This window comes from Mugil cephalus, chromosome 16 (assembly GCF_022458985.1).
Source record: "Mugil cephalus isolate CIBA_MC_2020 chromosome 16, CIBA_Mcephalus_1.1, whole genome shotgun sequence".
NCBI lineage: Eukaryota > Metazoa > Chordata > Actinopteri > Mugiliformes > Mugilidae > Mugil > Mugil cephalus.
In genome coordinates, this window is record NC_061785.1 from 18,498,391 (window position 1) to 18,514,413 (window position 16,023).

Here is a 16,023-nt window from a genome sequence, read left to right on the forward strand (position 1 = left end):
TATAAAGTTTGGTATTATGTAGTTCAGTCTCACAGATCATTTTAGTAAATAGTGAAGTATCCCATGGTAAACTGTTTAAATATCCTTTGTATCTGACCAATAATGAACAATAAAAATTGCATCAGCTACTACAAACTTTATGCTGCTTTGAAATTGTCATTTGTTTTTTTATGATAAAATAATTAAGTTACATAACTGCAAAAAAAAAAAAAATGCTCTTGGCTTCTGTTCAAACGACTACAAAACACAGCCTTCGTGGATTTGAGAAGCTGAAACCTGCAGCAAAGATACCGAATAATGAACTCAAAGCTTGTTTGTTGCCACAGTATTGTTCTTTATTTATATTGTTTCTAAATTAAAGCAAAGTACAATGAACAGTACAAAATAAAACAAAATATATTCATATATATACAATATAAAATGGTTCCGTTCAGAACATTTAAAAAGTACAATAGATTGTGAAATAATTAATGAGGACTTTGATATAAATTATCCATAGGTAAATTTAGTTTTCCTTTAGTTTCCTCCTGACCGAGAGAAAAATAGCTTCCTCTGCTTTTTCTTCTTGTAAACGCTGTGTTGGTGCAACCTCTTGTCTGGTCAGAGAGGTTGAACCTCGTAAGCTTGGCACCTTTTTATCGATACGTGTAAGTAGCTCGTTGAAAAGCTACCGCAGCAGCACAGATATGACATTTGTTGTTCTAAAGTGTTGGAGGGAGGTGGCTTTTATCTGAAAAAACAACATAAAAAAAAAAAAAAAAACGACTGATGAACGCGTGACCTCCAGTGGCACAGTATTTGAGTTGGTGAAAATAACCAATACTGAAGATAGAAGTTGGAAAACCAAGACTTTAGCAATGTTACAAATCAGAAAAATGTTCCCTCATCTCCGGAAAAATCTCTTCTTTTACATCTGTGCTCTATTCCAGACTTCATTCATGCATGTGTGGTCTGCAAGTTTACTCTAATTTCATCAGCTAATTGGCACTCATTTCAAATCTTTACATATTTTGGCTTGTAAGTATCCAGAATAATTTGGAAAAACGAAGCTGAATCGGGCCCTTTGTGTAGAGAGTGTAAAGTGTACTGTTGAGCATCCAGTGACTCTTGTTGGTTGGTACAGCTCCATATAAGGAGCTACCTGCTTTCCCAGCAACAGCAGTGAGAAATCCCCATATCTAAGTACAACTCAAACAATAAGAAAAGGCAACCTGGCTGACTTGTTGGCACACAGCAGCTCAGAGCAGCTACCAGGATGCTTGCGCGGCGGCGTCCGCCTCCGACAGCTTCTGTGCGTGATCGTGTAAAATACGGCAAACAGCAACGCAGCCTTTCTGCCTGGTGCTTGCTCTCGGGCTTATGTGTAACAAGGCATTGGTAGTAACAGCGCAATGGATTGAGAAAGGGAGGTAAAAACCAGCATCAAAGAGGGATTATGGCATTAGAGCGTATGGCACAAGACGACGTGTCGGTTAACTACAGTACATCGGAAGAAAAAGTCCACTTATGACAAAAGTACAGAGAGATGTCAGATTCTAGAGCTGCTTTCTGAATGAGATGTCGGGTACACTCAAGAGGGTTCACTGGCAAAAAATAAGGAGTTGGCACTAAACACTTAACATTATCTCGCTCTGCAGTTAGGACCATATTTAGGGGAGGATGTAAATTATCCATATCTGTACTTCTACTGTTAAAACACGCAACGGCAGCAACGAAATTAACGTCATGCTTCCTGTCAGATCCACTCATTAAAGGAGGACATCCTGTTTACAGTCTTGCTTTGAGCTCTGGTGTGTCCTCACAGCATCATCGTGACGCTGGGGGGGCGTTGTGACACGAGAGCGTCGGGAAAGCCGCTGAGGTCTTGCGAGGCGCCGTTGTTTTTGCCTCGAAGGACGAGGGTCAGGGCATCTTCTCCTTCAGGACGAGCTGGAGGAGAAGGTGTGGCGGTGCTGCGGTTTGGCCCACGCTTAGATTTGGCTTAAGCTACTCCTGAAAACATTTGCCCCACCTGGCTGTTCACTCTCTATTGTCGCCAAGCTCTTCTCGTCTAAATAAATTCAACGCTGGGCATTTCTTCAGTTTTAGTCGTGCACGCCCAGGATCTGGTTATATTCACAGTTAATGTGTTTCCCAAAAACGTAGCCATTTACTAGCCCTTTTTCCAACCCATCTGGGTTAATGTGAGGCACATTAACCTCCACTCAGGCATCCTCTTCATCTTCATTATAGGCTAACTGGGTATGTATGCATTATTCATATCTTTGCTAACCAAAGCAATAATATTTCCTTGTACACACAAGAGCTTCCATCAAGGATACATCACGACCACATATTGGCTGATCTCATCTCATCTAAATGTGTCTGAAAATGGCTTATTATGGCTATTTCGCACTCGTTTCCTCATTTAACGCGGAGTCTTCTGTCACTGCTGACAGTTTCATGTGGAAGCAAATGCTGAGGACTGCCAACTGTCAAGGCAGAAGAATGCAAAAAAAAAGAAAAGAAAAAGATAATAATAAAAAAAAATTAAAAAAAAAAATCCCCAGGCAGCCAGTGGACATTCAAATGAATTATTGATTGAAGGACTGGAAAATGGAACGTAGCATTGAGTAAGTACAATTGCTATCCTCGCCTCAGCTTTCCAAAAAGCACTTGCACACGGGCACTTGCAAAACAAAAGCTGGATCAACGGCAAACAAGTTGTAAAAAAAAAAAGAAAAGAAAAAGAAAAAAAGAAAAGAAAACAGAAAAAAAGAAGTCTTGCTACATGAAAGCAAATAGTTCAGGGTTTCACAGGCATGTACTCGCACAGTTCGTCTTCTTTTCACTTCACCTGCTGAATATTCACAAAGAAGAAATCATTTTTGATCACGCACCAAAACTAAAAAACTTTCCACTGAAGCTACGAGTCATCGGGTTTCACACCGTTTTTTTTTTTGTTTTTTTTTTAAAATAATTTAAATTTTTTTAACCCCCTCCTTTGCATTTGCCTTCTCCAATTAGTTCTTTCTATGGCTTATTTTGTAAAGCACTGAAGATTTATAAAATCAAGTGAGCTCGACTTGTTGGTGGTCGCCAAACAAACCAGGGGATTTTTTGCCTCACCGGATCGAAAAGCCATATCAGATGGACGACAATCATAGCGTTCATTTTTTGCACCATTTGAAACTTGTCTTTTTCCCCCCCCCTTCATAGAGGCAAAAAAAAAATTACAAATAAATATACTCTTGGTTATGAACATACAATATACACATCCACGATCAAATGAAAAACGGGGACAACTTAATAACACTGTTGTTGTTTTTTTCTTTATAGGTACATTCCTTTACAAATGTATACAGTCCCTAAGAATGAGGTATTGACTGGGCCCGACGTAAGAGACCCCAATGCCCTCTGGGACGCGGAGGTCAGAGGTCAGGTGATGACACATCCGCGCCCTCCCCAGTTCAGTCTATCAGAGCGAGAACAGGCAGAGGCCAGTGTGTGTGTCTGTGTGTGTGTCTGTGTGTGTGTGCGTGTGTGTGTGTGTTCTTCTCTTCGGTTTGACCTACAGAATCAGGCAGTGGCTACTCTCAAAGACAAAGAGAAGTGTGTGTGTGTGTGTGTGTGTGTGTGTGTGTGTGTGTGTCCTTGTCTCGTGAGAGCCATTGAGCATGACATGGCATATTTTACACGGTGCGCCAAGCGAGTCGATGCTTGATGTCTGACTCAGCGACAGGAAGCGACGCTTTCCCCGTTCCTTCGTCTCCTGCCGCACTTTCATCTCCCGCCCTCACGCGTCGCTCTCGTCGTGTGAACTATGTTTCCACAGTGTAGGTATAATGGCAAGGAAAATACTGACGTCCTTCTGTTTTTAAGGACTCCCGTGAAGTGATGTGTCAGAAGCTAGATGATTTTCAAGAAATGAGGAATTCAAAGCTCGTCCCTCTACGCGTTACTTCCTCTGGAAAATATCTTTTTTACGCGAGGGCGCACTTTGACTGGTGTCTTCGTATTCGTTTGTCAATTTAAAGGAAAGTTCTGTTCGCCAGCAATTTCGCAAAAACACACAGTGACCCCTGCGAGTTACAGCAGGAATGTGCAACCAAACAAACTATATAAACTATAATATAGTATTGGTGCTATTGTATTTTTTTTTTCTTTTATTGCTGCTTTCAGAAATTGTTCTGTAAACCTTCTCCTGCAGGTCTGATTTGTGGCACAGATTGAGGCGTCTACACTGCTTTAGTGCCTTCACGCAAAAAAAAAAAAAAACGCAGACGCTCCCGTTAGTTAGTTAAAGGAGCGCCCGCCGGAGCTGATCGCTCACACCTCGCCGCTTTCCTTTTCACCGGAGGCACGTGTCATGAGCTCGGGTTCGTCTAATTTGAGGTTTGCGCACATGAATGACGGATGCACTCAAAGGAACGACTGATGAAACTGCTTTTCAAAAAGAGCACAACGGCTAAATGCTCACTGAAAGGTTAGAGCTGGTAATGCCGATGAGATTCAAGATATATAAAAAGATATAGTGCTCCTCAAAATGAATCTGAGGAGCTTTCACCTGTACTTGTTGCTACTGTAATCCCTCTTTAATAAAAGAGACATATTTCTTTGATTTGCAAAGTATCTGTAAAAAAGGATTCTTTGTCGATTTATACTTTGAATGATCTCGTATCCTTTCGTTTGGGTCTAAGTTGAGAGGAAGTGGAAAGTTAACTACGGTCAAAGGGGAACCTTAGTTAGGAGCAGGGCTGGAGTCAGTGTGTATATGGAGGAGGCCAGCAGTGGATCGGGAGGGGGCGGGGGGTTGGCGTCATCAGGGGGGAGGTGGTATCTGTACCCCCAGGAGCTCGTACGCGAAGATGTTCCAAAAGATGGCGAAGAGGAGGAAGGTGATGAAGGAGAAGACGATGACCCACCAGGCGCACTGTTTCTGCAGACTCTCCTCGTAGCTGCGCAGGATCAGCAGCCCCATGCTGATGCCGACCACGGCCCCAGACAGGTGCGCCATGAAGCTGGGCTGGGGCCCCGAGGAGGGCAGCGGCGGAGAGAAGCGGAGCCAGACTGCGCGGCCCACCTCTGAACTCACTGCGGAAGGACGGAGGGAGGAAGGAAGACAGATTTAGACCAGTGTCTGACCATCTCTGGAGCTGCGAGGAAATCAGGGCAGGTTGAAGTCCGGATTTAAAGATATAGTTCAACATTTCTGGAGAGCTTGGAAGACGGATATCTTCATAGATTTCTCTGATAAATATGCAACCTGCAACCAGCAAATGATGAACCTGGCTTAGCAGAAAGAGTGGAAACAGGGGAGAACAGCTGGCCTGGCTCTGACTACAACAAAATTCACAAACAGCACAATATGTCGTTTGTGTATTTGCTTCCAGGGTAAGTTATGTGTCAGACTGTTTCTTGGTCAGACAAACCACAAAGGCTCCAGGAAGTTATTAGTGCCACTCAAGAAGCTGCGCAGCACACAACCTCCTGTATGAAACTCAATTGCTGTTTTAACATTTGGGGTATATATCAATTAAATCAAGCATATATACATATATAATTAGCTAGTGAGCTGTAGAGGTGCTGGTGTGTGGAATTTATGAGTTTTTAAAATAGATAGGCCAGCGGCTAAACTCATTGAATAACGTTCCAGGCTTCCGTTAAGTGTTCATGTCGATTATCGGTTCATTTCAACATTCAAAACACTGATTGGTTAAACATATATAACACGTGAATATCAGCCTGGAAGGTGTTTTTTTCTTTTCTTTTTTTTTCTAAGTGAGTACTGGTGCGTTCCTTTTGTGCTGTAAGTCAGAATTTCTGAGTTCAGGGTCAGAATTTTCAACTGGAACCTCCCCCGAAAGTCATAAATCCTCACTACCCTGAGGTGAGTTACCAAGAAGCCCCAGTGAAAACAGTAGTTTGAAGCTCTTGTAATATTCGTTTATTAGCACTTCTGATTAGTTTGTGTTGCATTAAATCGGCTGTAGAGACAGTATCTTTCTACAAAAACATGTTGAAATGCTGTAACCGTGTAATTTTAAGTTTTAATTGTATTAATTTAAGTTTTTCATGTGTTATATGGGAACTACAAACCCATGTCGCGCTAACAACAGCTAAAACAATAGCATGGTAAAACCAAAACAGTGCGAAGCACCATCTTGGCAAACTGTGATTAATAGTGTATTTTATTCTACATTTACGTTAAACAATTAAAAACTTTTGAATATTTTTATAAATTTCTGCCTGGTGTTGTTTTGTAAATTTCATCACTGTAAATAATTCTAGTAAAAAACTCACAAGTAGGTTCTAGTTATCCGTTCAAATCACAATTTGTGTGTAACTTAAATAGCCTATTATAGCAATAAGCAAGATAGCAAGATTTGTTTTACACAAGAGGACATGAGTTGTCCATCAGTTTGGGCTGATCACATGTTGTGTTCACACGACTGCAAGAATGTGGTCCCAAATGGTTCAGACCTCAGTGTGTCTCTTCACACCAGCACTTTAAGCTGCACTTAGGTCACTGCCTAAAGAGGAACTACGGGGTGTGTTGTACTGAGGCATCTTATCTTATAAAGTCTGCTTCTGAAGGCAAGTAAAGCCACAGGAGGATTTAAATGAGTGCTCACTCTGAAGATTGCCTCCAAATGTTATTTACCGTTGTTTGTCGCTGCTCGTCCAAAGTCTGTTTAGCTGAGTAAATACTCAGCACTGATACCATAAACCCAGAACAAATGATAATTCGGTTTTCACAGGGGCACACTCAAATAACGTGTGACATAATTTTATTTGGGAATATTTTTTTTTCCCCTTGTTTGTAAAACACTGAGGAGAAATCTAACATTCCAGCAGAGACTCGCTGCTCTCTCAGTTCGGGGGCGGCAGGCTTGGGACAGATGGAGGGAACATATTGCTCACTAATGAAAGTCGCAGTGTATCAGCCCTCGTGTGGTGAAAAGGGACAAGTAGTATGACTCAAAATGCTTTGAAAACAAAGCAACATGTCCAGTCGGGCGGCATGTCGGCATCGAGCCTCCCTCTCAGAGCCATTAACGACGATAGCCCAGACCGCGCGGCTTTGGCTTGGTTTCAAGAGGATTTGAAAACCCACTCATGTTGTTGCGCTGAACCGTGAGCAGGTGTGTTAATTGCACGTTGGAAAAGAAAAGTGGCGCACCCTCCATATTTAATGACTGGAGCATGAATTCGACACAAACAACAGCCAGGAACACAAACACGGGGCAGGTCAAGAGAACTTACTGCAGACTAGAGCCAGGATCATGCGGAGCAGCTTGTAGGGACAGCGCATCCCGGCCCAGTTCTGCAACACAGGATAACAAATAAATAAATAATTAAAAAAAAGAGTCAGCGTTAACAATCACGACACAAACAGCCATATGTGACTACGTTAACAGCCTGGCAAGGCGTTTCTAATTTAGAGCACAGAGAAAGACAATACATATCCATATGAGAGAGGCGGCAGCACAGGACGGAGATGCGATTATACACCTGGCTGCTCTCCACTTACTGGTTCCAACCCACTGCTAGTCTATTAATTAGGGCTAAGATAATTTAAAGGAATGGGAGAATGGGCCAATGAATAGCCCCCACGATTCCCTGGGGAAAGATGAACAATGGCATCCTGACTTAGAATAACGCATTTACTCCCTGGAACAAATAATTGCACCAAGAATATGTTGACTTCTCTATTTGTCTTCTTCTTTCACGGAAGAAAAAAAAGAATAAGGAGACTTTCATGTAAAATTGAAGAAAAAAGGTATAAATAAAACCTTACATTTAGACGAAGCGAGGAGTGGAAGTTCAAGCAATGTCACAATATTTTTACAGATAAATGAGTTATATCTTGTAGGGGAGAGATCAAAGAGAGCAGAAGACACAAGACGTCACACGTAAGGGCTCGTTTTTCCATATAAACATCACTAACTACAAAAAGTGTAATGGCAAAAGTTGCATTTGTCGGATGCTGACAGGCTAGCATGAGCTGTATGAGTCCTAGTGAGTCAGGGACACGGCCGAGCTTCACTGAACCTGAAAATGTCTCCTGGCCAAACCGGACGATGATGCCTGATGTCAGACGTCTTGGAATTTACCGGATTGGGACCGGGACCAGGTTTCACTCCTATCTTTAAAGAGGGAACTCATCAGAGGAGAACTAAGAGGCGCCTTAAAGGATTCCCCGACAACAAGCAGGCATCAAGCGTAGCAGAGCTAAAAAGAAAACCGTTTAGCCGCAACGTGCACAGTTACGGTTACAGAGTCGCTGCTTTGGGCCTGTCAGAGTCACTTTGATTTCCGCTCCTGCCGGCATCTCTGCGGCACACAGCGAGCAGCAGCATTAGGGAAAGTGATTCGTCAGATGTAACACCGCCTCGAGAGTTGAAGAGAACGCGGAAGGCGTTCCACATGGAAACCTCGTGACAGCAACAAACATACAAATATGAGGGGGATTTCACATCCTAGTTTCACTTAAGTCTTAATAATTAATTCACCACCTGGAAACTCGTGAGATTCGCCGATACGGACGACAGAATCCTCCTCATGCTCTCTTTAACATTCAGTGGTGTTTGTCTAAATATTACTGTGTAATAAAAAAGCATTTGTCGCATACACGCGAGTCTCATGTGGAAAACCCAGAAAAAACAAACTCGATGTGACATTTTGCCTCTTTTCACACGTAACAATAGAGGCTATGATGATGATGATGATGATGGCAGTTACCATGACGACATTGGCCAGATGTGCTGAACACAGTGCGTAGACGCCCCCGGAGCCCCCCACTACTGGAGCACGCATGTCGGTGATGGACACTGTCAGCGAGCCTGCAGAGACGGAGAGACAGACAGAGAGACATATTAGCAGCGTCGACGTAAAAGAGGGAGAGAGCGCACAGCGCAGGGAGAGAGTGTGTTAGGAGCAGGAAGAGTGAGAGCAAGGGGAAGGCATTTTAGAGCAGAGGGGGAAAAAAAAAAAACAAGAGAGGGAGTCAGATTACTCATCACGTAGCAGCACAAGTCACCTTCCTCGCAGCATTTTGCTAAAAATCCCTCTGTTCACAGGAGCTGAGCTACAGAAACTGACCTTCACGTGCCCTTTTATATTACAGCCAGAGCACTCGGCACACTTTCCCACACACAGCCCTGCTTTGTGAATGGTGTTGTTCAGGCGTTTCCACAAAGTAAGTACTTTGTTAAAACGGCTGCTGATTATATTATGCTAAAGTTGTAAAAAAACAAAAAAAAAGGGAACATTTGCTAATTATTATTGTCTTCAGGATGCTGTGTTTGAAAAAAGCTGATTTTAAAATGGTCTCACTGGTACGTCCATATCTGACCTACTGCGCAGAGATCTGGGTTCATACGTATAAAAGTAATCTACAGCCTTTACACATTCTTCAATAATGCAGGACGTTTGGATCACACAACCCCCCCTGTTTCTGAAATCACATGCCATGAAGCTAACTGATTTAATCAACTACAAAACTTTACCAAGCAACTTGCAAAAACTATTTGGTGACAGAGAAGGTTACAGTCTGTGGAGTGACATTATGGAATGACTTGGACTGACTGAGATGATTGAGATGTCCAATTAAAGCAAATTAATAACATCAATCACTTAAAAAGCAAATACAAAAGACATACACTCACCAGCCACTGTAGTAGGTACACCTGCTAAAAGGTTGGGCCCCTTTATGCCTTTCAGAACTGCCTTAATTCTTTGTGACATTCTTTCAACAATGTGTAGGAAACATTCCTCAGAGATTTTGGTCCATATTGACATGGTAGCATCACACAGTTGCTGTACATTTGTCAGCTGACCATCTATGATGCGAATCTCCCGTTCCACAACATCCCAAAGATGCTCTATTGTATTGAGATCTGGTGACTGTGGAGGCCATTGGAGTACAGTGAACTCATGTTCAAGAAACCAGTTTGAGATGATATGAGCTTTGTAACATGGTGCATTATCCTGCTGGAAGTAGCCGACAGAAGATGGTCCAGTGTGGTCATAAAGGGATGGACATGGTCAGCAACAGTACTCAGGTAGACTGTGGTATTTAAACCATGCTCAGTTTGTTCTAAGGGGCTCAAATGCTGCTCATTAGATATTTTCTCTTTTTCGGACCATTCTCTGTAAACCCTAGAGATGGTTTTGTGTGAAAATCCCAGTAGCTCAGCAGTTTCTGAAATACTCAGACCAGCCCGTCTGGAACCAACAACCACACCACGTTCAAAGTCACTTAAATCCCCTTTCTTCCTCATTCTGATGCTCGGTTTGAACTTCAGCAAGTTGCCTTGATCACTTCTACATGACTAAATGCACTGAATTGCAGCCATGTGATTGGCTGATTAGCTATTTGTGTTAACAAGCAATTGAACAGGGTATCTAATAAAGTGGCAAGTGAGTGTTCCATAGGTACAAGGAATATTGTATTAATACTGGTTGAATAATTTTGGTGCAGTTGATTGATTATATATCAATACATTTTGCTTATTGAATCCATTCATTATATATTGGGACATGAAATATTGAATCAAAGGGTGATAAAGGCATAGAAGTTAATAAGTTTATAATTCTTCCTGCTCCTTTTCGAACTGATCTTTGTATATTCTTTCCTTTTTCCTTTTTATTTTCATTTTTGTTTGACATAAATAAACATTCATTAATTCATTCATTTGTATATCTCTGGTGAACAAGAAGAACACCGTTTCCTGAGAGTATAATTGCCATTTTGTGCGCTCTGAACATGCTTTGTATTATATTCATGAGCAGAGTCTAATCTGGGAAATGTGAATATGGAAAGAGGCCAAAGATAGTTGCGATATCAAAAGCATAGTGGCGGTCATAGCAGCGACAAAGAAGTGAGAATACTGAAACGGGTCTTTTTAACAGAGGACATTTATAAATGTAAAAGCAGGAAATGATACAATTAACGATGGCTGAATTCCATTTAGCTGCCACTTTCATATGTTGCATCACTGTCACAGTGACGTGGTTTAGTGGGACACTCGACTAGAACACAGCCATCATAAATATAATTAGTTACACCTGTATTTGTCCCAATGTGTCAAACCGTCTGCTCTGAAGAGGCTCATTTGCGAACAGGCTGGGCTGTTAAACAAAAAGAGTAAAAAAAAAAAAAATGAAAGAAAGAATCCAGCAGTAGTTATTTAATGCCTTGTAATTTACAAGCCTTTTTGCTTAGAGCAGTTAGAGGAGCTACATGATGCAGGTGTTTTCAATGATTCTGGATGATTAAACCTCTGCTCAGGTTCAAGTTTGGTTGTGCTGCATTTAAAACCAGGTGATGTCACCAAAGCCTACAGCTCAACATCAACTAAGATGATGTCAAAATCAACTTTATTGCTATTTTGACATGTGCAACACATACAGATTGAAAATTACAACAAAATCTTTGGTTCATTAGACATTTTTTATATGTTTTTAATTTTCCCCCACAAATTTAAACTTCTTTAAATACACATTAACATGAATGCAACGTATTTTAGTAAAGGGGTAAGGGGTAGCTTAACATTGAATGCAAAATTATAATAATCTTGTATATTTATAAATAGCACCAGGCCACGTTTAACATAGAACACTTATAATAGGTAGGTAGGGGATCTCTATGTAATCTCTGCATCCATTTGGGAGGCCAGAAAAAAAGTCAGTACTGAGGAAGCCACTTGGACGAGTGACGAAACACTTTCAAGAAACTCTGCAAGTCTAGTCCAGAATCTTCACAGACATACATCATGTTTACTCAGAAAAGTGGTATTCACCACCTTGTAAATGGATTTGTTTTAGTCAATACAGCAGTTAGAAAGTTTGTTTTGGAAATTGTGTGGGTGGACAGTGAGTTCGTAATTGTTAGTCTTGCTAAACTGGTAGCCCCAGTGGCTTCTAGATGCCAACAGTGTTTTCCATGCTTCCGAGTAAAGTTCATTTAAATAAATATCTTGTCCGCAACCTTTTAAATGGAAATTCTCTGAGATGTGCAAGTGGCATGTCTGCTGAGGGTTTCAGAAGTGGCCACAGTAAAAAATGTTGATATTCCCAGTTCCCAACGTCTTTGGTCGGTAGCTTAATAAACCATTAGCCTCGGAGGCTTCTAGATGCCAACAGTTGCCTATTAGCTGTGTTCTTATGGCTCACAGCTCATGTTGACCCTTGAACGGCAAACATTTATCTGCATGACTTGCAGTTGAAGGCAGCATGAGAATATGTCTAACCAGACCTCACATGAGATAAAAAGTGTGTGGGTGGGATATAGCCGCGGAGAGGAGATTTAACCCTCAGCTGTCTCCATTTAAGTGAGTGACTTCAGTTTAATGAGAAAAGCTATGATTACATAAAACCCAACATGTCTTGTGGCTGTATAACATGATGCCTGTGTAAACAATTAAAACTGAATTAACAGACTAGACCTCTCATTATTTAAATTATAGACATATCAACGTCAAGAGTCAGTGATATTAGTATCTGCCAAGTGGTGAAAAGCCTTCGAGAAACTTCAAACTAGTCCAGGTGCATGGTTTACCTCTCTGACAGTCTGGCATGGAAAGCGTACTGTTGAGTTTCTCCTCGCTAAGATAGATACCACTCAGACTCAAACATTAAGAGAACATCTCAGTGGGATGTTTGGCCACTTATTAATAATCCAGTGGTTTCATTGTGTGGCGGGTTTAAAAGCTACAACCCGGTGCTCAAGGCTGCTGTGACACTACCAAGTAGGACAGCATTCAAAGCTGAAGAAATCATTGTGGCAGTTGCTCGCGAGGACGTCGTCAGCCTCTGTTAATTATGCAAATGAGCTGATAAGGGAAGCGGAGAGGGCTGATAAAACAAAACAGTCTCTTTTAAATCACAGCCGGCTTGCTGGAGTTGTGATCTCAGATCTATAATGCATGTTGTAACATTCATATTCTGTTGTGTGTGTGCGCGCACTGGCCCGCTGCGGTGCCGCGCAGAGTAAACATGGTCTTAAAGAACGCCTTGTCAGCCTGTGGGGGTGGTGATGATCAAGGAAAGACAGATGGTAATCAGAGCGTGTTCCTGAGTCATTCATCTCTCCGCGCTCTGGCACCTATGGGCTACGTTATGAGGATTTATGTGGCATATGAAGGCTGGCACTCCAGCAAAAGATTTGAGCAGATTTTACGGTGCCCCATTTTTGTAGTCCCACCAAACAGCAATTATAGTCTCGCGCACAGTCTGCGGTCTCTGATCTGTTCAAAGAAAATGATAAATTGAATTGGAGCAACTTCATCGGAGGAGCGTCAACATCTGAATTTCTCTTTTAGGCTTTTCCGGAGCTTCGTAACTTTTTTTTATTTATTGCTTCCATGCATTAGAGATGACATCACGATATGAGAGATATGGTCTGGGGAATGTGGCTGTTGCAATATTTGGTAAAATTTAGACTTTTCTTGGTATTAAACATTTAGCAAAGTTAAATCACGCATTTACTGTTTACTGAGAGTTACATGAACATGTTTTCTTTTTTTTTTCTTTAATTTGAAGTGAATATCAAATTTAAAATGTTAAGTGGTCTAGTTAGTTAGATGAAACTAATAAGAACACAGCAACTGTTATCGTACAGAAGCCAAAAAGCAGCTTATTACTAACTACTATAAACTACAATAAAACAGTGAAAATAACTATATGATTTAATCACATTGGGTTGACATAGCATTTGCCATTTCTAAAACGACAGTAAACACGTCACAACTCACCAACTCAGATCTTAAAATTGATGTTGGCTTCAAATTAAGAACGTCTACAAAGTAGTACACAAGATTTCTACACTTTAAAGTGCACTGTCTTCAGTTTAAATACAGACATCTTCGCTTCACTTCACTTTACGAAGCAGAAAACAGCTTTTCACACATGTTTCTGGTAAACCTGACAAATGTGAAATACGATATTCATATTCATTCATTTTTGCTCTCTACAAGGTCCTCAAGGGCAAATACTGTCTCTTCCTCCGCTACACGCTCCATTACGTTTGGTGCTCGACAGGTAATTTTCATTGCTTTTATGCTCCAGCCAAACATGACACTTTGTTAAAAAAATAAAAAATAAAAAATCTGCAGCAAAATGAAAACTACAAGTTCGAAGCAGTAATCTACGTCTTGTTACAGCTGAGGGGGCCTGCAGCGAGAGGTGATCCTCTGTGGATTCATCACCACCAGCGACCAGATTTTCCATACATGATCAAATGTTAATGTAAAAGTGCTGCTTAGAACAGCTTTATGGGTAGAGGAGTTGGCAGTGCGTTCGCTCACCTACGTGATACACCGGTCCAGATGTTAAGCATACACCACCATCTGTAGGTGAGGAAGAGGAGACAAGCCCAGGCTCAGAGGAAGAGACAAGCTCCACAGGGAGGATACAGACCGCTCTCTCCTCCTGCTCTCTCTGGTTTGGTGAGAGGTTCCTCAGTACAGTATGAATACTAAACAGACCTGTCATGTTGGCTCCCCTGCTCGAGGGGATTTTCGATTTAGGATTCTCTCGCTCAGTCTGAAAGAGACTCGCGGTCTTATTTTTGCGGCGAGCTGACACATTCCCCGCGCGCGTTACTTATTGCCGCCGTCCTGAAGTCACCATCAGCATCTGCAAATCTTTCAAAACATCCGCAAGTGCAGGCGTGGACGGTGAAAATGATGCACTTATTAAAGACTACAGGTCAACCACACACACTCAACGCTCCGCTGTATGTTGTGCGGCTCGGCGGAGAGCTTAGCCTCTCTGTCACAGCAAACCTGCCACACCATTACTGTTACTCGAGGCAGCCCTTAAGCTATGGGTCAACTTTGTATCTTCGGTCTCTCCGGGACAAGGTGCAGACAGGGGATGGTAAGCTGATCCGAGTCAGGGTTTGACAGTGCCTGAGGCTGCGCCGCTGTGTAGCCACTCCAGCGGAGGCTGAGCCAGAGCAAAGACACCAATGTAATCCTTATAAAATATAGTAAATCACACCACAAGGATTTTTCAGTGTCTGCTTTCTAGAGTTGGTATATTTAGGCAGTGATTACGGTGACTATTTATGTCATAGTTATAGATCTTAATGAGCATATTTAGTGCTATTTATAACTATACACTATTATCTTTCTGCATTCAATATTAGGCTAATCAAATAATACACAGTGCAACAGTAGGGTGGCCGTGCACCTGCTGTAAACATAACCGTACCTGACTGGTATGTGTGTACATGTAATCGACAGATGAAGTCTCTGACCCCGAGGAGAAGCACACAACTTATCTAACCTTGGATGAAGGGACGCTGATGCTAATATTGCAGCGTGCGTCTGGAATTTCACAAGGGGACTGAACAGGCTATCGGCTAACGGCGGGATCCTGACAGAGTCAGCGTGCGTGTACGCGGCCTCGTGATTGGCTCAGCGGCGATGGGGGCGGGGCCGACTGTGTGCAGGACGCTTGGATTGACGGGTCTAGTGTGGCGCTCTGTGTTAAACGGTGTTGAGACAGCTCCTGTGTGGCTGAATGAGTGAAGTACTGACTGAAGGGTAACTGCTGCCGAGGTGATAATTAGCTGTAACACACTAATACACAAATAGTGATTATATTGGCTTTAAAAACAACACTCAGAGAGGTCAGAGACTATCCTCAGAGACACAAGTTAAAACTGACATTTGATCTCTTCATTTATGAAGATGTCTTTCAGTGTTTTCTGCGAAGATAAATGACGTCTGAGAGCATTAATATGCATAGAGTCACATTTCTTAGTTGGTCAGCCAATAAATGACTTAGGGGAGGACAATTAAAGGACAATGAGTGTTTGTTTATTCAGGTGATTTAGACATCTGGCAGCTAGTTTATCTTTGTTTCAGCCGGCTGGCGCACATTATAAGGAACGACCACGTAGGCCAGTCCATTTCTACCTGTCAGCTCTCATAAAGAAATTCAATATTTTTCAACAGGGAACACGTTCTCCAGCTCAGCTCACTGAACAGCATCAGGAAGAGAGACCTCTACCGCTTGATACCGTGGAAC

The 16,023-nt window shown here is 42.0% G+C and overlaps 1 protein-coding gene across 1 annotated transcript in view; it reads right to left on the reverse strand.

Moving 5' to 3' along the window:
• Positions 1-733: 733 nt before the first annotated feature.
• rhbdl1 (rhomboid, veinlet-like 1 (Drosophila)) overlaps positions 734-16,023 on the reverse strand; it is a 42,721-nt gene continuing 27,431 nt past the window's right edge. The window contains exons 6-8 of the mRNA XM_047610020.1: positions 8,725-8,825; positions 7,246-7,306; positions 734-5,073 (exon numbers count right to left, since the gene is read on the reverse strand). Coding sequence (XP_047465976.1) covers positions 4,802-5,073; positions 7,246-7,306; positions 8,725-8,825 — 434 coding nt within the window. The 3' untranslated portion in view covers positions 734-4,801. The remainder of the gene's footprint in view (positions 5,074-7,245; positions 7,307-8,724; positions 8,826-16,023) is intronic.